The sequence below is a fragment of the Sapajus apella genome, unplaced genomic scaffold (assembly GCF_009761245.1).
Source record: "Sapajus apella isolate SASKATOON/1434 unplaced genomic scaffold, GSC_monkey_1.0 scaffold49, whole genome shotgun sequence".
Taxonomy (NCBI): domain Eukaryota; kingdom Metazoa; phylum Chordata; class Mammalia; order Primates; family Cebidae; genus Sapajus; species Sapajus apella.
The window spans coordinates 6,612,837-6,636,354 of record NW_022436989.1 but is presented as its reverse complement, the minus strand read 5'-3'; the positions used below and the strand labels follow the sequence as shown (position 1 = coordinate 6,636,354).

The 23,518-nt window shown below is 40.4% G+C and overlaps 1 protein-coding gene across 3 annotated transcripts in view; it reads left to right on the top strand.

The window, feature by feature from the left end:
• The window catches only part of WDR64 (WD repeat domain 64), a 160,511-nt gene that overhangs the window by 83,908 nt on the left and 53,085 nt on the right, over window positions 1–23,518 (top strand). For all 3 annotated transcript variants that reach the window (XM_032242228.1, XM_032242230.1, XM_032242229.1), the window contains exons 11-14: window positions 9,815–9,941; window positions 12,956–13,104; window positions 15,783–15,906; window positions 19,887–20,062. In XM_032242228.1, the coding sequence (XP_032098119.1) occupies window positions 9,815–9,941; window positions 12,956–13,104; window positions 15,783–15,906; window positions 19,887–20,062 (576 nt within the window). The remainder of the gene's footprint in view (window positions 1–9,814; window positions 9,942–12,955; window positions 13,105–15,782; window positions 15,907–19,886; window positions 20,063–23,518) is intronic.

Genomic DNA, 23,518 nt, shown 5'->3' with positions numbered 1-23,518 from the left:
ATAACCAGGAGCTCTTAGCTATGATTGCATATTTGCTTCAGATGAGGCCGGCTGTTTGTGATTTTTGCCCTTTGGGACTCTTGCCTTTGTGATTTTTATTGTGTTTCGGAGTGTCTTTATTTTATCCTCCAGACTTTCTCTAGACACCTCTACCAGCTTTCAGACCCCTTGCACACACACATACACATATTCACTACAGCCTCCCTAGGGTAAGTATCTGGGTATTCTATTGACATTAACCTTTTATCTCTCACAAATGTGGTTCCCTCACATTGTTTCTTGGCTAGCAAACTATGTCTGAGGGCTGTATAACTAGGAATCCCAACTTTCCTTTTCTTTTTTTTTTGAGGCTGAGTTTTGCTTTTGTTCCCCATGCCGGAGTGCAATGGCATTACCTCGGATCATCTCAACCTCCGCCTCCTGGGTTCAAGCAATTCTCCTGCTTCAGCCTCCTGAGTAGCTGGGATTACAGGCATGTGCCACCATGCTGGGCTAATTTTTTGTATTTTCAGTAGAGACGGGTTTTTTCCATGTTGGTCATGCTGGTCTCAAACTCCCTACCTCAGATGATCCACCCGCCTCAGCCTCCCAAAGTGCTGGGATTACAGGTGTGAGCCTCCACGCCCAGCAGAATCCCAACTTTCTACTGCATTAATTAACATGTCAACCAATATACGACCCCATGCTAAATGCCCGAGAGTGCATTAGACTCTATGCCTATTTATATTTTGATATAATCTTTGTCCGAAAGAAGCTAAAAATCTAGTTGAGTAAATAAAGCGTAGCTGCCCCAAATCTTTGATGACCAAACCTAGGAATGACAAAGACATCAAGTTCAATTTTCCCTGTAAATTGAAACTGATTATTAAAGCTGATTATGCAAGTTGAAATCAGGAAGTTATCAAACTGCCTGTAATCTTCTCAAAAGGCAAAGTTAATTTGGCATATCTCTCAAAACTCAAAATAGTCACACCCTTTGACACAAACATTCTATTTGTAGGAACTTATTCAGTTATATTTATATTGCTTTACAAACAGTGTACTTTAAAAAGATATATGTGCAAAGAGGTTCACTACTGCTTTAATAAAAGAAAATAAAGAAATCTAATACCTATGAATAGGGGACTAATTACAATACACTTTGGAGCATTCACAGAGTACTATTCAGCCATTAAAAGAATGAGGTAAAGCCAGGCACAGGGGTGCAGGCCTGTAGTCCCAGCTATGCACGAGGCTGAAGCGGGAGGATCACTTGAGCTCAGGAGTTGTTTTCATCTTGTTTTCACATTCGTCCTGTGTGATAACTGGCAAATAGGAAATGAAGACATCCAGCATGTCTTTAAAAATTAACTTTTTAATTACCAAACTAATGTACCTAGTAAACAGATTCAAACAGTACAAAAACCAAAGTCCTCCTTCCCACCTACCACTTCACTCTAGAGTCCTCAATCCCACTCCTGGGAACATAAGGAGACCTTGTCTCAAAAAACAAAAACAAACAAACAAACAAAAAACGTAAATCTAAGTGCATAAATATGCCCTAACATAGATGTAAGCTCTTTATATTGCTTTACCAAGCTCATTTATGTTTCATTTAACCCTTTGTGGTAGATTGAGATAGGTACTGGTGTTATTCTCCTTACAAGTGGGATAGCTAAGGCTCAGAGAAATTAAGAGATTTGCCCAAGTGCACTAGTTATTGCAGATGAATCAGGATTCAACTGAGATAGTCTGCCTCCCGAGGTGGTATCTTCCAATAATTATTACGTAAGGAGTGGGATTGAGGAGTCTGGAGGTAAGTGGTATGTGGGAAGGAGGACTTTGGTTTTGGTACTGTTTGGATCTGTCTACTAGGTACATTAGTTTCGCAATTAAAAAGTTAATTTTTAAAGACATGCTGGATGTCTTCATTTTCTATTTGCCAGTTATCACACAGGACGAATGTGAGAGCAAGATGATAAAATTAACAGGTTTAGTTCTACATACAGTGCTAAAAATATATTTTTTTCTTAAGTAATGTGTAAGAACTTAATAAATACATTTAGCATTGAATTTCCTAAACAGTGTTGAATGTGTGCCGTTTGTATTGTACAGCTATACATACCCTGATTTTGAAATGTACCATTTGTCTGAAGTACTATGTTAACTCTTACGAGATCATAATCTCATAGGTCTTCAGGCTCCTTAATGTAAAATCATGTAAACAATTGAGTGACCCTGATTTGATTCATTTGGGGACTAAAAATCTCATTAGCCTCTTGTAGCCGTTGGGTAAAATTAGAAAGGCAGGCCAAATTCTGACTTTCCTCTACAATCAGAAAATGGTGAAATCCCCAGACCCCTTTCTCTATCTAAATCATAATGTGATTATAACTCTAAAGATTTCTACTGGTACAATTTTCGTTATGGAATAATGTTTAAACTTCCATTCAGGTATTTCTTACAATGCAGTATCACTATTTGTCGTCCGTCTACTCTCCTGCCTAGACCTAGATCTCCTCAAGGACGGTAATAGGGCTTCTATTAATCTTTGTGTCTGTAACACCTACGGCAGAGCTTCATAATTATTTGATGTATAATGAATTTTGTATGGCCTGTTAGTGTTGCATCTTCTTATAAATCAGACATTCTGCTCTAGTCACTCTGTAGTAAACACCCATCAAACAACAGATACTTGGCCAGGTGTGATGGCTCACACCTGTAATCCCAGCACTTTGGGAGGCCAAGGCAGGAGGATCACTTGAGGTCAGGAGTTTGAGATCAGCCTGGCCAACATGGTGAAAGCCTGTCTCTACTAAAAATACAAAAATTAGCTGGGCCTGGTGGTGGGCACCCATAATCCCAGCTACTCTGGAGGCTGAGGCACAAGAATCACTTGACCCAGGAGCTAGAGTTTGCAGTGAACTGGGAGCAGTCCACTGCATTCCATCCTGGGCAATAGAGTGAGATTCATCTAAAAAAAAAAAAAACAGATACTTTATTAATACATTTGGACAATAATAATTGGCATAAAGTTTGCAAGAAGAAATGCCAGGAAATATGATGAATCGAAACAATCCTCACTCCAGGTACACACATGAATATATTTTTAAAATTCTTCTACTTCATCATTATTTATTAATTAATTCTTTTTTTCTTTCCTTTTTTTTTTTAGACAGAGTCTTGCTCTGTCGCCAGGCACCAGGCCGGAGTGCAGTGGCACGATCTCGGCTCACTGCAACCTCCACCTCCCAGGTTCAAGTAATTCTCCTGCCTCAGCTTTCTGAGTAGCTGGGACTACAGGCATATGCCACCAAGCCCAGCTAAATTTTTTTTGTATTTTTAGTAGAGACAGGGCTTTACCATGTTGGCCAGTATGGTCTCGATCTATTGGCCTCATGATCTGCCTGCCTCGGCCTCCCAAAGTGCTGGGATTGCAGGCGTGAGCCACTGTGCCCAGCCTATTAATTAATTCTTACAAAATGCTACAGGAGAAGTCTTTCTCTTGTCCTTTTCTTTGATATTTTGTGATAAGTGATTTCAATTACTCAAAACACTTAACCTTATAGTGGAATCTTTTTCCCAATGTTAACCAAATCCTTCCATCTCACTCCATTCCCAATTTATTTGAAAATTATCATGATTGGCCAGGTGCAGTGGCTCACACATGTAATCCCAGTACTTTGGGAGGTTAAGGTGGATAAATCACCTGAGGTCAGGAGTTCGAGACCAGCCTGGCCAACAAGGTGAAACCCTCTACTAAAATTACAAAACTTAGTCAGGTGTGGCGGCAGGTGCCTGTAATCCTAGCTACTTGGAAGCTGAGGCTGGAGAATTGCTTGAACCTGGGAGGCAGACGTTGCAGTGAGCCAAGATCATGCCATTGCACTCCAGCTTGGGTGACAAGAGCGAAACTCTATCTCAAAAAAAGAAAAGAAAATTATCATTATTATTTTTACTGCTGCTAGAAGATAAATTTTTAAAATAATTTCAGTTTATATTCATGTATATAATATTTAATTTATAACTTACAAATCTTCCATTCTGCCCTGGCCTCTTTAGTAGAAGCCACCTATCCGCCTTCATTTTCTTTACATGTCTTCATGACATATCCCTGTCGTAAAGCAACTGAGTTTCCTTTTATGACAACCCAGCCTGCCTCTGTGATGTTTTGCGCATTTTCTTCCTAAACATGGGGCTGACATGACTCCACTTCTGCCCTCTTGAGCTTTGTATCACTAATATCTACCATAAGAAAACTGACAACTGGCCAGGTGCAGTGGCTTACGCCTGTAATCCCAGTACTTTCAGAGGCCGAGGGGGACTGATCATGAGGTCAGGAGTTCAAGACCAGCCTGGCCAACATAGTGAAACCCTGTCTCTACTAAAAATACAAAAAATTAGCTGGGCATGGTGGTGGGTGCCTGTAATCTGAGCTACCCAGGAGGCTGAGGCAGGAGAATCACTTGAACCTAGAAGGTGGAGGTTGCAGTGAGCTGAGATCACGCTACTGCACTCCAGCCTGGGTGACAGTGCAAGACTGTCTCCAAAAACAAAACAAACAAACAGACAAAAGAACACTGACAACCTCTAGGGGAATTGGTGAAAGAAGACTACAGCCTAATTAATATGAGAAAGGAAAATAAATCTTAGGGGCCCTAAAATCACTAAGCTAAAGGAAAAAGTCAATCTGGGAACACTTAGGTCAAACCTGCCTCCCATTCTATTCAAAGTCATCCCTCTTTTCACTGAGACAAATGCATATCTGATTGCCTCCCTTGGAAAGACTAATCAGAAACTTAAAAAAAATGTAACCATTTGTCTCTCACCTACCTGTGACCTGGAAGCCCCCTCCCTGCTTGAGCTGCCCTGACTTTCTGGACATAACCAATGTACATCTTTCATATATTAATTGATATCTCACATCTTCCTAAACTGTATAGAACCAAGCTCTGCCCTGACCACCTTGAGCACATGTTGTGAGGACCTTCTGAGTGAGGCTATGTCAGGGGCATGTGTCCTCGACCTTGGCAAAATAAACTTTCTAAGTTAACTGAGACTCGTCTCAGATGTTCAGGGTTCACAAATATCACTACTCTCTTTCCCCTAAAGCAACTAAAATATTGTGACCACCTAAGAATAAAGTAAATAGATTATGTTTTCTGAGGCTATCCTATTTATTAATTGATTTATTAAATTAAAAATGTATTGTCTATACAGTGCAAAGCCATATAAATGCCTATTTGACCAAGACAGAGAATAAGACCAAAAACCAACTAACCAACCAAGCTAAACAGAATACATTAGACATTGGGAAAAAAGAATCAAATAAGCTGTGGTTCTTCCCCCAAGAGAGTTATAGTCTAGTAGAGAAGGCCACTGAATAAGTCATCATATTATGCCAGGTCCAACCAGCAGACCCTGACCCAGCGACAGATGAACAGATACACTCAGACACAAATATCCAGTGAAAGAGCAGGCTAGGCAGCCGGCCGCTCACAGACACAAAGAAGGGTTTGGTAAAGAGTTAGTAACTGTTGCCCTGACCAGCTGGCACTCCAGGCATTTATTCACTCTAGATTTAATGACAGAGGCTTTGAGTCAGCACACTTGTGGATAATGATTAAAAGCCAGATTCTGAGGCCTAAAGCTGACACCATTTGTGGGTAATAACATTGTTGACCCCCCAAGTAGAGAGCAGTCATGGGCCCATGGATGTTCAAAGGTCAGCCTTAGGACCACATGAGTAAACAAGCTCTTTAGATAAACTCTCCCACATTCCTTTCTATCTACTCCTGCCTAATTGCCACTGGGTAAGAACCACCACCTTTGGCTCATTCTTTTCCGAGGCTTTTGCAAAAACCTTCTGGCCTTCCAAGAGGGTTTGCATCTATTTTACAATTTTTCCCACCATCCTGACTGAACTTCTACAATATAGCAATTAATACAGACAGATGCAGTCATGTGCTGCATCATATATGATGGTGATCATATAACTATACCATATAGCCTGGGCACGGGGTAGGCTATACCAGCTAGGTTTGTGTAATTATACTCTGTGATGTTCACAGAAGGACAAAATTGCCTCAGGACATGTTTCTCAGAACATATCCCTGTCCTTAAGCAGCACATTATAGGTATCCAGAGAAAGCACAGTTACATTATAGGTATCCAGAGAAAGAACATCTAATTGGAAGGATGTCCAATGAAAAGTTGTTTAAAGATTAATTTTTTTGAATTTTTGTTAATTTTTAACCAGCACCATGTTTTTAAATCATTAGTGCAAGTGTCCCTGATATAGCTTTATTTTGAATGTTTTATGTAATATTTATAGCATAAATACTATATTAAATATACCCTACTGCAGTTTTTCCCTCAACAGTATATTTTGATATTTATTTATATTGTTACATGTAGCTGTAGTTCATTTATTTTAATTACTGATGGAATCCTGTTGTACGAATGCAGCACATTTATTTGTCTGACTTGGCCAATGAACATTTGAGTAGTTTCTACACTTTGTGTCTTTGTGCTTGTTGCTTTGGTTGAACAGAAGTTTTTAATTTTAATTTTTAAAGTTTTCATGGCTTATGCTTTTTGTGCTTATTTAAGAAATCTCTTCCAACTCTGAAGTTCTTGAAGATAGCCTCCTCCTCTATATTTTTCTAAAAAGAATAGTCTCCTTTTAATATTTAGTTCTCTGTCTCTTTCTCTTTCTGTCTCTCTCTCTCTTTTTTTTTTTTTTTTTTGAGACCACGTCTCACTCTGTTGCCCAGTCTAGAGTGCAGTGGCATGATCTCGGCTCACTGCAACTTCTACCTCCTGGGTTCAAGCGATTCTCCTGCCTCAGCCTCCTGAGTAGCTGGGATTACAGGCATGCATCACCATGCTTGGCTAATTTTTGTATTTTTATTAGAAAGAGAGTTTTACCAGGTTGGCCAGGCTGGTCTTGAATTCCTGACCACAAGTAATCTGCCCTCCTTGGCCTCCCAAAGGGCTGGGATTACAGGTGTGAGCCACTGCTCGCAGCCTACCTCTCTCTTTCTGTGTGCGTGTGCGTGTGTGTATGTGTGTGTGTGTGTCTATGCTCATTCCTTCCAATCTACACTCTCCTCTACCTGGCCCTTTAGGTCCCAGATCATAAATAGCTCTAGTCCCTGAGCCAGAGGTTACCTTGTTTACTTCCTGGTCAGAAAGTGATGTGCCCCAACCTCACTGGTCTAATATCTTTGAAAAAATTACACATCCCGATAAGGACAGAGCACAGCCTGTTGCTTTTCTGAATTGGAAGACCTGCTGCTATCTCTGCCATGGAGCCAAGGCATGGAGGTCTTCTGGTCCTGTCTTCTGCAGAAGCTGCTCAGCTGTCACTGCCTGTCACAGAAGCTGCTCAGCTGTCACAACCCAGGTCTCAGGGCTCAGCCCATTCACCGCTTTATGCTTCTCTCTTGTTTGGATCCAGAGAGAGATATATCTTTCTTTGAAGCCCTGCTGTTTCTTTTTACTTTTTTAAATATATATTTTCTGTATGTTTGGAGAAGAAATAGTCCATCAAAGCAAAAATTTTTAGCACTATTCTGACCTGAACTCTTTAGTTCTCTTTATGGAAGAGTTAAAAAAAAAAGAGTAGGAGTTAGCTAGATAGAGAAGGCCTTTGAGAGGAAATTGCAGATGAAAGGAAGAGTTCCTGTGAATGCACAGAGACCAGAATAAGAAAGAAGCTTTTTGGAAATGCAAAACACTTTGGTGTGACAGTAGCAAAGAAGGCATATAGGGAGGGGGGCAGCAGAGAAACCTAGAGGATAGGAGCAGAATGACGCAGAAGGATTTTATGCCTCCCACAGCGCAGGAACTGCCACTTCCCTAAAACACACAGTAAAGACCCAAAGAACTGAACACTGAAGAAGACAAAGAAGACAAAAGCCAATATAACAACTCTATAGAGAACGTCACAGATTTCAAAACATAATCACATCAATTAAACGAGGCGAATGGTGCTGATGTCATCATGGCCATTCAAGAAACAAGAAAACTGAGACTCAAGAAGTTTATGTGATGAACGAGAATTGAAACCCTAATCCTCGTTTGCCTAGGCCCTTGTTCTTTTTGTCAACTACCATTCAGAGTGTATATGCCTACAGCAGAAAGACTGCCAGCCATGAACAGACCTTAGCCAAGGCAATAAAATGAAGAACAGTTTGCGTAGACACGTTGTTTTGGTGAACTCCGTGAATCCACTTTTTTGTCTGTTCCTCCTCTTGTCTCTCATTCTATGCTCTGTATTGAAGTTCATATAGTCCATTATACTTGCTTACTCTATAATATAAAAGACTGAAAAGGCTCAATGCTCTAGCTACTCTTTTAAAATTGGCATTTTCACTAGAACAAATAAAATATATCTCAACGGCACAAGTTCCAAGCAATACTAGCCTGCAGAAGGTTTACATTTGAGCAAAAGCTCCTCACCCGTGTTCTCCGAGTCACGGGACCTAGCCAACTTTGTGTTCTTACATATGAAGACTAACCTGCCCTAGCAATAGTGAAGATTTGAACCTAATTAACTTGTAATGAACTCAATTATAAATGCCTCAAGTTGGTAACTCTGTTAACTACTTACTAAAGTTTTATATGTGGTTCTGTTAATGGTCACCCATTTACTCAACAAATACTCCAATTTGATAGGTTAATACGTTTATTATAACATGAAAATATTATTTAAGGGCTGATGTATAGCTAGAAAATGTAATTTTCCCTCCAGCTTCTACAACTGAAGAAATGTAATTATTGATTAATCAACACTTATCTCTGAAATTCAATAACACTAACTTGCTAAAAAAAACAGAATAGTAAAGAATGCTAAGACCAGTTCTTTCAGATCACAAGCTTAACCTAGTTTTGCTGACTCTGGGCTTCATTGTTCTTTCTATTCTCTGATATTAACTCAAGTTCTATTTGAGCAATTACAGAGTTATCTTCCCTCCCTCAAAGGATAGTGTTAATAACCTATATTCTTATACTCTTAGTATGTCTATACCATCCCTAAAAACTGCTTTCTATAATTCTTATGCTTTTGGGCAAGTGGAGAGGGAGGTTTTTAGTAACTTCACTTAGGAAGATGTTCCCATCTTCATATGTCATGAGAGAGCAATTTGAAAGCTTCCACTTAAAATATGTCTTCTTCCTATTTTCTCATCCATAATACAAAGAGAAATGTGACTTTAATTCAAATCTAAGTCATGATCTTTTATTATTCCTCCACATTCTTTTTTTTTTTTTTTTTTGAGACGAATTCTCACTCTTTCACCCAGGATGTAGTGCGATGGTATGATCTTGACTCACTGCAACCTCTGCCTCCCAGGTTCAAGCGATTCTCCTGCCTCAGCCTCTGGAGTAGCTGGAACTACAGGTGCCCACCACCACACCGAGCTAATTTTTGTATTTTTAGTAGAGATGGAGTTTCAGCATGTTGGTCAGGATTGTCTCAATCTCTTGACTTCATGATCCACCCACCTTGGCCTACCAAAGTGCTGGGATTACAGGTGTGAGCCACTGTGCCCGGCCCAGATTCTTAAAGAGTAATGATAGAAAAATCCAATTCCTAAAGGTATACCTTTAAGCAAAGTTTTAATCACTGCTGCTATTTTCCTCTGCTATTAATGAACAATAATCCAACCCAGAACTAAATTGGAACTTAGCAAATGTAAGCTCATCATATAAACAATACTTTGATATAAGTTTATAAGAGCATATTTCAGACTTAAAATGCTTCACCTAAATATCTTGGTTGGGAAAGGTGAGTATAAATAGTGGTGAACTGTGTTTGTTATTCTTCCAGGTTTTCAGGGTGTGGGATATACAAACTCTTTCACTATTACAAGTCTTCCATGACAGCCAAGGAGGACCAGGGGACATGCAGATTTATTCTATGATATATGATGCCAATCACGGCATGCTTATTACAGGCAAGTGTACCCAATTAATGTCAAATGAAACTCATGAATTAATTTTTAACCTTTTTAACTAGCACTTGAGGACTAACTAGAAGAAAAATAAAACCAGAAGGGTAATTTATGAAACCATGATTCATGACAGTAGATAGTTAATTGAATTCTGCTCTTTCCTATATATTTCTGTGGCTGGGTGAATGAAATGTATTTCTGAAAATACCAGGTTATTGCTTTAAGTTCTTGAATCTAAGAAGAAAGTTCTATTTGAGTAATTATACAGTTATCTTTCCTCCCTCAAAGGATAGTTTTACTAACCTGAAAATACCAGGTTATTGCTCTAAGTTCTTGAACCTGGGAAGAAATGCCTGGGTTAAGCAAAGAAGTGGGATGTATATAACTTGTTGCTATGTGTATTATTAGGGCAAATCCAGCTACCACACCCAGCTCTGTTTTGAGTCTGGAGCAGGAATATGATCCTATCTTACAGTGGCTGCAGTAGCATGCCGAGTCAGTGCCTTTTCTGCAATGAGGAAATTTGGGCCCATACCATTCTGATAATGAGTCATTACACAGTAGAAAAAGTGCTGACCCTCTCATCAGCATTTGCCTCTTGACGAAGACTGATAGAGAGTGAGGATAGAGTCCCAGTGCTGATGCCAACAGATTTGTTGCTGACTTTTCTAGTGACCTCTTAGAAAGACATGCTTACTAAAGAAACAAGGGGCCCTGCTAGGCAGACATCTAGGTGGAGCACTTTTTACATGCATACCTTTAGGCTTCAGGATAAAAATGAATTCTATTAATAGCAGGTCCTCCTTCTGGAACACAAAACTAGAATGAATGTCCTAAGCATTTTCCCACTGGCCACCTGCTCTGAGTTCCCGTGGGATTAATTAAGGCAGGGAAGAGGTTGGTGCCATCTCTGCTGATGGAGAATGTAATTATTTTTGACTTTTGGTGTTTTTATATCCTGGATTAGGAGTGAACTAGCACTTCATACTCAATAAAGAACTTTTCACATTATAAAACAGGACTTAGTTTTAGTTATAAACACCTCTTCTCTGTTTTGCCTCCTCTAAAAGGAACATACTCATGACTATAAGCAAATTTTCTCTCTTGGTGTCCCAATTGGCATGTTCGATTACTAGGTTCAGCATTTTCATCCCGTTTATCATCATAGTAACCGAGGACTCAACTAGTAACACAAAGAAGAAAAAGAAAAAGAAGACAGAAAGATCAAGATTTCTTCCCAATTTTATACCATTCTCAGAGCACCTCTGTTTGCAAAAATATAAAGCTCTGTGTATTGCTTAATCATCAAAATTGCAGACACCGACTGTAACCGTGACCTTGACATTGGAATTACATGAAGCTTATCTCTAGGATTTTAATTCATTCTTTTATTCAAATGAAGCAGACATCAGTCCTCTAAATCCTAATCACAGCAGCACCGCATGCTAGAAATGCTTTGTAGAACATGTTATTGCTGCTGTCACGGTTATCATTGCTCTTATGAAGACAACTGCCATTACGATCATACGTTTTTTCAATTGATCTGCACAGCCACCACATGAGGTGGTAACTATTTTTGCTATTTTATAAATGGTGAGACTGAATCTCACACAGCCCAGCTGACTAAGGGCAGGACACAAGGTGACAACATAGAGCTGAGATTCAATCTCAGAGCTTCTAGCTCTTGACTCCACATTCTTTCTCGGCACTGCATCATTTCTGCAGTAGTAGTGTAACTAGCCAAAAAGTAGAAGATTGCTAGTTTCCCATAAACATATCAAGGTTTATTGACCTCCATTCTGAATAAAGTCAGTTACTGTCACTATGATGGAAAGGATTAACCAAAAGGCCCAAGTATGATTTGAGTATCTGGTTACCATATTCTGCTCACATTTCCATGTTAAGGTATCTGAACAGAGAAATAGAACCAGATGAACCATCTCAGTCCTTATTTACACATAAACAATTTTTATCTTAAAATTAAACGAGAGTGTTTAGCAACTCCTGTTGAAACTTCTCCTAAAGTTAAGAATTATTTGAAGAAACTTGAGAAACTCAATGCAAAGTCGGCCTTATTAACTTAATCTTTACATCGATAAAAGAGGGAAGAAGTTTCACTTTTGCTTGAGCCACAGGAATGCTCCGAGATTCTTATTAATTTTTTTATTAATTTTTTTGAGACAGAGTCTCACTCTGTTGCCCAGGGTTGGAGTATAATGGCATGATCTCGGCTCACTGCAACCTCCACCTCCTGGGTTCAAGCAATTCTCCTGCCTCCGCCTCCCAGGTAGCTGGGATTACAGGCTCCCGCCAGCATGCCCAGCTAACTGAGATTCCTATTTATATTTCTAGACGTCACACAAAACAGAGCACACAATTAGTTAATTCTGATACTTAAATCATACTTAGAAAAGTGCAAGTAAAGAATACCTGCTCCTCATCTACTTCTACTTTATAGTGGTGATTTGGAAATTAATCTTATTTCATAATGATGTTGCAAACCCTGGCTTGTGATCATTCTCATTCATTACATTTAGTAAGACCATGTGTATAGAGTGCTTTATCAATTTGTTGGTTGAAAGGGGCTCTCTGACAATAAATTTCCACCACGAAGTGGAAGCTAACCTTCAGCAGAAAGCTGGTCATCACATTTAATTGCTGTACAACAGATGGAGAGGCATGCTGCAGGCACAATAAAGAAGGAGAGAAGTGGACTATGAAATACAGGAAAATGAGGTTCACTAAAAACGGTATCAACGAAGTCCAAATGACCTGCACTTGAAAAGTAATCCAGTCCAAAACAAATGCTTTGCTGCGGCTGAATCATATGTGCTTTATCTGTCAAAAATGTTCTAGAATAAATTAAAATATTCTCACCTCGTTAAGTTTCCTAGGCGTTGATTGATATCGCTAATCTCACTGTTTGGCTGTTACCAAACCCAACTGCTTGACTGAAAACCTTTGTGATTCAAAACTTCTAATACTGGGTATTTATGAGCTTCTTCCTTCTGTTCCAGGATCTAGCGTTATGGACATGTATCCTCTGACTAGGATGATACAAGATACAAAACAGATTCCTCACACTCATGAACGAGAAATTAATGTCATGCTTTACAACAAATATTTTCACCAAGTACTCACTATCTGCTCTGAATCCATAATTAGGGTAAGTACCTATTGGCTTTTCAAACAGGAAAAAGGCAATGCGGATACAATTTTCTCTTCTTAAAATAAATCATTGCATGATGAAGCAAATGTAGCAGCACATATGATAAGACCATACATTAGAGTGATTTTGAAGCTTTCACGAGTACGTGAAAAACAAGCGTTTTAATTAAGCCAGTTCAGACTGCTTGCTGTCAAGCCACGTGCTCAATTGAATAAACACGGCTAGTTTTCACAATCAAAACAGGAATTTTAGAGGAAATATATTAAGAAGACAGAACTAGTTTGCATTTTAATTTTTTTAACTGAATACGGGAAGAGGATTTATGTTAAGAAGGAAGGAGAATAAATTTATAGGTGTTTACTGTAACTCCTGTAGATTCAGAATACGTGCCAAGAGCCTTAAGTATGTGGTCTTATTTAATCTTCACAATGGTTCTCTGTGGACAGATAAAGAGTTTCATTTTTAAAGATGAGGAAACAAGGGCTCAGAGAGATCAAGCAACATAGCTGGGATCTTAAGCACAAGGGCTGGAATATGAACCCAAGTTTTTTGGTTGTAAGCACCCATGCCCTTTCTGCTGCATTCCTCCAGCCCAGCTGCCAGAGGCATGTGAACCAGAGCAACTCCATCTTGAATGAGGCTGGGTAAAATGAGGCTGAGACCTACCGGGCTGCATTCCCAGATGGTTAAGGCATTCTAAGTCACAGAAAGAGATAGGAGGTTGGCACAAGATACAGGTCATAAAGACTTTGCTGATAAAACAGGCTGCAGTAAAGAAGCCAGCCAAATCCCACCGAAATCAAGACGGTGACGAGAGTGACCTCTGGGCATCCTCACTGCTACACTCCTGCCAGCACCATGACAGTTTACAAATACCATGGCAATGTCAGGAAGTTACCCTATACAGTCTAAAAAGGAGAGGCATGTATGATTCACCCTTTGTTTAGCACATCATCAAGAAATGGGCAACCAGCAGCCCTCAGGGGTTGTTTATGGAATAACCATTCTTTATTCCTGTACTTTCCTAATAAACTTGCTTTCACCTTACTCCATGGACTTGCTCTGAATTCTTTCTTGCATGAGATCCAAGAACCCTCTCTTGGAGTCTGGCTCAGGATCCCTTTCCTGTAACACGGCCATCACAGCATTTCCTAGAAGCCAGGGCCCCTGGCCACGCTAGCTGTGTCTGTCATTACGGCCCCTGAAGTCATCTGGCAGTGATGACTGGAGGTGTTGGCTTTAGGTGTTTGCCCCTTCATTTCATGCACACTCTCTGAAAGGAGACATATGGACTAGCAGGCAGCATTCCTCTGGGGACCCTTCAAATGACCTCTCAGTCTCTGACTTCTGTGATTGTTCGCTGGAGAATCACCTTAGCTCATTGTATTAGCACATTTCTGGTAACGCCTAAAGAGACAGTACAGGAAAACGAAAGCTGAAACCTACCCTGCTTTCGTGCAATCAGTATTTCGTGCAGTCACCTCTTATGGGGAAAACGTCATCCCTGTGTGGGAGGAAAGGGTGGAAAGGAATACATCAAGGTGAGTTTTCATGACAGCTTGCTTGGAGAGGGATCACACTGCAGGCCAGGAGAGGTGGGTGACCCCTGAGACCCATTCATGCAATGACCCACATTCCTCTTTCTCCCTTAAGAACCCTGTCTATAACCAGGGACACCCAGAGGTTAAAAGCACGGACTCTAGGGCCACATGGACTTCACTCAAGTCCCAGCTCTACCACTCCCCAGCAAGTGGTCCTCATTGTCCGGTCGCCAGACTATCTCATCGGCGCCATCTCCTCCACGCTCCCCTCTCACCCAGCTGCAGGGGCTTTCTTTCCATTCCCTGGAGGAAGGATGCACCTTCTCACCCCTGGCACTTTGTATTTCCTGTCCCCTCTGCCACAATACCTAGAGTGCAAGCATTCTGTGTTGTCAGTTCAGTGCTGTTACTAACTGGCAGTGCAATTTACATCTGAACATGGCAACTCCATGAAGAAGGAGAGACTCAGTCAGAAAATCTGCAGGTCTAAATCCTCTACTGTGTTTCCAGAGAGAGATCACGATGAGTGTTGAGTCTTTACATGTCTCTAGATTTTTTTATTATACCTATCCAATTACACAGATGGCCTCCTCTGAAGTCAGCTTCTCTCTCCTTTCTTTCTGTGTTTCTCTCTCCCATTCTCTCTCTCACTGGGCCCGTGTCCCTATTTAGAACATTCCTAGGAAAGATTAGTGAGCTCTTTCCTCAGGGTTCTTCTCTCAGATCCCATGCTATTAACCACAGACCCTGTCCCACGATCCTTGACTAATTAGGATGAGTGTCACCAGCGAATAAATCCAGTTCGTTTTTCTTTTGTCTGCTGCGCTTATAACTGATCCATTTCTAACCTTGCTTCAGGCTTACAGTACACACTGACCACTTCTTCCACAGCCAGGGTCTGCCTGAAATAGAGTCCCCGGCTGTCTCAGCCCCTACATTTGCAGTCCAGGAGAGCACAGTAACTATTAAATGCACTTTATCTTTTAGAACTTTCTTTGATCAAACCAACATTCAGGGCAGAGAGCTAGGAAATGTGTTAGATGTAGAGTTCCATTTTTGAATATGGTAAAATTCTAATGAGAATTGAAGGGCTTATTCAAAGGGATTATTTGATATTTTTGTTATTTCCCATAGGTATGGGAACTCGAGACGGGACTCCAAGTATACCAGATTTTAGACTCTCATGGCTTCAATATTGAAGTGACTTCTGCAGCTATCGATGAAAGCGGATTTATTTTTGCCACAGGAGCATATAACGGTCAGAGTAATTTTAGTGTCCTGAGAATTTCTGTCGAAAACTCTTTAGTACTTTGGGATAGAAGGAGAGCATAAAGCAGGCTGGAATATATCTGTATGCCAGTGAAATTCCTGTGCCTGGGTGGAATGTCTGGAATAGTGGTAGAGTCCCTTATCTAACAGGCATCAATGTCTTGATATGGATGTTAAAAATAATTCCTCATGTTGCATTTACATAGTTGCTTTAACAGTTTGCAAAAGTCTTTCACATATGCCATCTCAGAGAATCTGTGTTGCACTGACTCATTCTATCCTTCCACTTTTGGGCACCATTAGCTAAGAGATAGGCATCGGATCCAGTGCTTGCTAACAATAGTTTTGCCGACAGTAGACTTCTGGACCAGACAAAACATCCAGCCAACTTTGTCACATTACTCCTAGAATTCTATATTGGAGTGTTCATATGCCTTCTTGAGAGGACGCCAGGCCCAGGTTGGGCCAGGTCATTTGCTATGCCTCACGCTATGGAGCACTGGCAGGACTTCCAGGAACTAGAGAGCTACAGACCACCCCACCTTTCACCCCACTCACTGCATTCTAAACGGAAGAACTGCTTTATCTAGACCATATGACCAATTGCATGCACTATACTGAATATATTTACCCTAGGCCTATATTTATTCAATAAGTGCTGGTTCCTAAGCCAATTGATGAATTGAGTGAGCATCCTGATGTGTGAAAGTCTGGTTTTTTTAAAGTGTGAGCAGATGACAACACAGTGTGAAAGGAAATCATGAATGCTGAGTTGATGGGGTAGGAATAAATGCAGCTGCCCTTCACGTGGACCAGTTCTTGAGAAAGCAATCTCACTTTCCGTAAGCACACCCTGCGTAGACATGAAAAGGGTTGTTGAAATGTTGAGCAATGTACACGGTTATTATCAGGCAGAAGCATTAAGCAATTCAGTATATGACTGACAATATTGCTTTCATGCAAGCAAGTCATATTTTATGCTGTTAGTTCTAGAACCTAGAATTCTTTCAAATATTGAGTTTGTCCTCCTCAAAGGTACGTATGTTAAATTTATTTTATTGTATTTATTTATTTGGAGACAGGGACTCACTGTGCTGCCCAGGCTGGTCTTAAACTCCTGGCTTCAAGTGATCCTCCCTCCCTGGCCTCCTGAATAGCTGGGATGACAGGCATGAGCCACTGTGCCAGGCCCTCTCTGTTAAACTGACAGATCCAAGACACCCTGGGAAGTGAGATTCTCTGACTCCCGGAGAAGTTCAGACCGTGAGCCACTGGTCTCCTCTCATTAGTGAGGAGTACGTCTCCTTGCTATCTGCTCCACTAAATCCCAAGTCCTAAGGTGGCAGGAAATCTAGGCAATGCGACTGTCGTCTGCATAACCCAGGAATGTATGAGATCACGATGACATCTTTTAACGGTTTGTGTGGCTGCTTTCCTATCATACCACAGAGTCCCTGAGGGTCGGAACTATGATTATTCATTAAATACCCCCGTTTCTACCACAGTGCTGGGTAATAGGGAGTATTTAACCAATGTTTAATGATGGTGTTAGTGGCCAACAAACAAATACTGGGAGTGTGAGTGTTGATGATGGGGAGAACCTGGTGTAGGAGATAGAAAATACTGCAGTGAAAACACTCTGGGTGTGGAGTAGGATCAGCGCTGAGGGATAAGAAGGGGGCAGGGTTAAAGGCGGAGAGGAAAAGACCTGTGGTTCACTGGAGTCTGAACCTGAGGTGACCACTATAAAAGCCCCTCTGAGAAGAGAGTTCTCCACTCTGAGCAATGACCTAGAAATAGGCATTCCACAATTACACTGTTTATTATCCCTGTGGCCCCTTCTTCCAGGTCCCCCAAAGCAAACAAATGAACTTAACAATAAGGAAAGTGTCTCTGTCCATTTCACCTGCTACAAAGGGATACTGTAGAGTGGGTGGTGTTTTGTTTTTTAAATTTATAACAGATTTAGTCATAATAACCAAAAGCTGAAAAAAAACCCATTTTCAACAGATGACTGCCTAGACACATTGCAGCGGAATACTGTAGTGATTACAAGTAATGCAAAGAAAAAAACTAGTTATATGTGCAGCAATTTGAATGAATCTGAAAGGCACTAGGAAAAATAAAAAGAGGCCGCTTGTATTTCCAGTACTTTGGAAGGCTGAGGCAGGTGGATCACAAGCTCAGGAGTTTGAGACCAGCCTGACCAACATGGTGAAACCCTGTCTCTACTAAAGAAAACAAAAATTAGCTAGGTGTGCTGGCGGGTGCCTGTAATCTCAGCTACTTGGGAGGCTGAGGCAAGAGAATCACGTGAACCCAGGAGGTGGAGGTTGCAGTGAGTCGAGATCGTGCCCAGCTAATTTTGTATTTTTAGTAGAGTTGGGGTTTCTCCATGTTGGTCAGGCTGGTCTTGAACTCCCGACCACAGGTGATCCGCCCGCCTCAGCCTCCCGAAATGCTGGAATTACAGCCGTGAACCACCACACTCAGCCCAGAACTTTTCTTGAACCTATGAGAGAATTGATGTCGCAGGGCAAATAACCTGAAATCTAAGGTGAGACAGGTACTTCCAGGGAAAGACAGGACACACTTACTGGCTTTACCTAGGGCAGTGATGAGAAGGAAATGGGACCGGCATTCAGATGGGTGAGAATGTATTCAAATTTGTAAGAATTGCTGAGATCTGAGTGTAGGAGAGCATGAGAGTACAGAGCTTCTGAAAACCAGAAACACAAAGGGAGTGTATGTTCATTCCCATGCTCCTCACATAGCTCATCACATGTCACACAGTGCCGGCCTCCCACATGGTGCAGATCTGGGGGAGAGGAACAGCCAACGCTGTGGAGCAACAGAAAGTCCCCCTGCATCTGTCTTACTGACAAAGCAACAGCCTAAGCCACTGAGGGAAGGGCAGAGACCCTTTTGCTGATATTGTAGATGAAGACCGATTGTAAGGGAGAAAGAACTGGGCAAATTTTTCTCTACTTCTTAGCAGGAGATAGGAAAACCTCCTGGGCTCAGACCATTTGACATTCCTTACCACTCAAGGCAGGAAGACTGGGTGTTTCTCAACAACAGAAATTGATTTCTCTCAGTTCTGGAGGCTGGGAAGTTCAAGATCAAGCCTCGGGCAGCTCTGGTGTCTGGCAAGGGCCCACCTTTTGGTTTATAGATGGTCCCTTCTCACTGTGTTCTCATGTGACAAAGGGGAAAGGCAGATCTTTCAGCCCAGTTTACTTATTTTTATTTTTTTCTTTTTTTGTCTGAGCCACAGCATATCTGAATTTGGGGCTGGCCTTTTTTGTTTTTTTTGTTTTATTGTTTGTTCATGGCCCTACCCTCATGACCTAATAATCTCCAAATACTATCTCATTGGGGATTCAGTTTCAAACAGAAAGTATAATTTTAAATGTAAGAAAAAAACCTGACACTTTTCTTTCATTTTCCTCCCTTAACCAACAAAACCACTCCAAGCTTGGCAGTTTCTTACCAGCTGGGATTCCCTCCAACTTTTTATTATCTAATAAGAACTGAAGTCCTAAAACATGTCAGCACATTAGGAAATGTGATAGATTACTGGAATGGTCTTTCGCTGTGAACAGTAACTGTGGCATGGTAGCTAATATTCCCGTGATCAGGACAGGGTGTTTAGCACACTGAAAAGCACTGGGAGAATAAGAACAGAAAAGATCCACCTAAGAAAAAAAGCTTAGTAGGAGAGACCGAGGGTAGATTTCAAGGCGTTTCCTGGTCCTGTTTATTTTTTTTCAGCCTGTGACAAATCAAGGCATACAGAAATAAATTTCATGTACTGCAAGCCTGAGAAGACTCACCCATCTGAATAGGAAATAAATATAGGATAAATCGTTGGCAGAAAGCTTTCGATCGGATGAATTTCTCTGAGCTAAAAGCCAAGCTTTCTCTAAGTCATTTTTACCCACATAGTCTTTTTCTCTGCCTGCTCAGGAACAGTCAAAATCTGGGACTTTGGCAGTGGGCAGGAGATGAAAGTGCTGCTGGAGGGGAAAGACTGGAAGGAGGACGACCACTACCTGCGGCGCCTCATGTTCCTCAAATCCCCGGAAGAACAACAGCACCTGCTCCTGGCCTTGGAGCGCAACGGGACTGTCAAAATGATCCAGGTTAACAATCCCATTTCATGTTCGTTCTGTAGGTGCCCTTTTGGGAAAATCCAATGAGTCAGTGGGTAATCCCCACCCATGTAACTCCTCTCTTGCTAGCCAGCTGAAGATAGTGTTTATGCAAAGAGTGAAAAAGAAGCGCTGCCCAGCCGCCACCTCCTGCCCATCAAGCTTCTGCTGAAGGGTTAGTTAGGGCCTCCTAAGGCGCGTGACAAGAAGATTAAATTTATACTCAGCTGCCACCTCTGACATGCTTTATACCTTCCTTTTGGAATAATTCACTAGCAGAACTGCTCTCCAGCAGACTCTGTCCCTTATAACTCATAATGCATTCAGGGATGCTCAAGTCACTTTTTCAGTTTGTCACCAAAATCGCCTTGTTTATTTTGAGGTTAATGATCCAGTCTGCCCAGGGCTGTTTGGGGAGGACTGAGGTAGGCTAATTTATTTTTCCTATGCCTCTATTATCACCTTGGAATGCTAATGCCCTCTTCAAATTTAAAATGAAGACTGGATCATTTATTCTGGCTATTGCGTGGATGTCACCCCATCACCTCGAACTCAAGGACTCATTACCTTTATTATTTTCCTTCTGAAAGCTAAGATCAGAAAAATCTTGGATAGCACAGCAATCATGAAGCACCAACTTAAGGTAACTGATGACTTAAGAACTGAAAAAAGGAGTGAAAAACTTCCCTGATATAATACACTCTTCTCTTGCCTGAGCAATCCAAAATGGCACTGTAGAAAGGAATTTCTTAGTAATACACTCTAAAAATGAAATTTTATTAAGTGCCATTGTTCATCAGGATGCCCTTCCTACCAGACAATGTCTGCTGTCACAAATGCTCTTTTTTAAGGGCTGCAAAAGTAGCATGGAACTATTCACTCACCAAAATTGTTTTTAGTTCTACTGCAGCATTTTTCACTCTGATTATTCTGGTTCTGCATTTAAAACCTGCAGACTGATCTTGATAAGAACTGAAAACCTCTCTTATTTATATTTGTATTCTTGGCCATGCCCAGAGTAGGTGTTCATTAAGAATTGAAAGAATAAAACATAAAAAGTAAAGAATCTCTATTGTAAAGTAGATAATAGTAAATTTATAAGGGGTATTTGGAGAATTTTTATTAATGTTGGGGGGCAGCTTTATAATATAATGTTGAAAGTATACTTATTTACTTATTATTATTAGTGTATCATTTATTTATTTATTATATCTGCCTATTCGAAATAAAATAATTCGATTTACATACTTATTTTCTAGAATACTTAAATTCATTGATTTTTTTTCAATGATCATTTACCAGATATTTGCCATGTTCCAGAAAGATACTCCCTTTCACTATGAAATGCATGATTTAGTAAGAGTGGCACTGATCACCTATTACAAGTGCTGTGAGTGCTTTCAAAAAGGGCTTCAGAAGCTTTTATGATGGCATGGTTCTCAGACTAACCTGGCCTTTGTTTTCAGCCAAAAATAGAATAAGCTTTATAATACATTTCATACCCTAAACTCCAAACCCCATTTCTCTGTGCACCAGAAACTGCTGTGGTTAGAAAGGTGGACAGGTAGAAGTTGGAGCTGAGAGTGGAATGGAGGAAAGATAAACCGAAAGCTCTGTCTTCCTGGACTCCAGCTGCCTTAAAAACAAAAACAAACAAACAAATTTCAAAAACCAAGAAGCCAAAACCTGCTTTAGTAGTCCTACTCAGTTATTCAGAAAACATTGCTGATGCATTATAAGCTGAGAAGGGTCTCCAAAATATTAGGTACTTTTAAATGTGTTCAAACAGTCCTTAACAGCTTAAATATAGTATGTCTCTTACACTTCTGTTCTTGGTTTTATTTTCTCAAGTCTCAGAAAAATGCTTGTGCAACTGCCCGCTCTGGGCACAAATCATCATTGTGCTGAATTTTCTGGGAATGATTTTCTAGCCATGGAACGAGAGGGCAGATTGTAAATTGACTAGTCTATTAATACAACTTCATAGAAAACAAGAGAAGAAAACAACAATTCTTCTCATAATCTCAGTTTTAAGGGGATAAAATTGCATTCTGCATATGAAACCTTTGGCAAATTTTAGATAAATATGCCCCCAAGCCATTGTTGACAAAACCATAGGTTGGTGAGAGATTACTGTTCTAACATAATAAAGTGCTATGGGGGTTCCAAGAAGATGATTAATTACTTATCTTCCTTTTATTCACAGTACTTTATGGATCCATCTATTCATATAGCTGTATTTGTGTGTCCCTTAAAGTAAATGATCTTTCCTTATGAAGCAACTAACATAATAATACTCTTAGCATTGTATGAACTGCTGTTTTCCTAGAAAACTACAAGATGTCCTGCAAGAACTAAGACTAGAAACCAGCTGTCTTCACTCCTAGATCAATATTCTCTCCACTTTTCATAGTTGCTTTTCAATATAGAAAGAGTCCTGTTCTGCAAGCAAATAATCAGCCTTAAAATTTTGACTTTTTTTCTATATAACAATTCAAAAATTAACAATTAATGACATCTCATCAATAATAACCAGTTCGAAAATATAAATATGGCTGAACACGGTGATTCATGCCTGTAATCTCAGCAGTTTGGGAGGCCAAGGTGGGCAGATTGCTTGAGGCCAGGAATTCAAGATCACCCTGGCCAACATGGCAAAACCCTATCCCTACAAAAAATACAAAAATTAGCTGGGCGTGGTGGTGCGTGCCTGTAGTCCTAGCTACTTGGGAGGCTGAGGTGGGAGGATCACCTGAGCCTGGGAGGCAGAGATTCCAATAAGCCAAGATAGCACCACTGCACTCCAGCCTGGACAACAGAGCAAGACCCTGTTACACACACACACACACACACACACACACACACGAAGACATAACATAGTCCAGGTGGAAAATGATCACATAACAATAACAAACAAAAGTATAAGGTACCTAAAATAAATGTAGCAAGAAATATGCAAAAGTTTTGTGGAAATAAATCTGAATAAAGGATGTGAAAAAATTCTGCGTAAATGGAGAGATATACCACATCCACAGATGGGATATGGCAAAAGTATCATTACTACATTCAAATTAAAAATAAAAGCTTGTCTTAAAAAACAAAGTGAAAAGAACAAGTCACAGACCATGAAAAGGCCGTTGCACCTCAGCTAACTGAAGAAGGGTTAGTAACCAAGATATGTAGAGAAATCCCCAAAGTCCAGGAAAAAAAAATAGCCCAACATAAAAATGAACAAAGGACAAGATCCAGATGGCTCACAGACACATAAAAATGTTCAACTCACAACAATCAGGGAAGTATGATTAATGTAACTAATAAAAAATTAGGGTTTTTTTTTATATATAGTGGTAAATAGCTTTCATTTTTAGTATATTTTTTCACATACTTTAAGTTCTGGGATACATGTGCAGAACATGAAGTTTTTTTTCTTTTTCTTTTTTTTTTTTT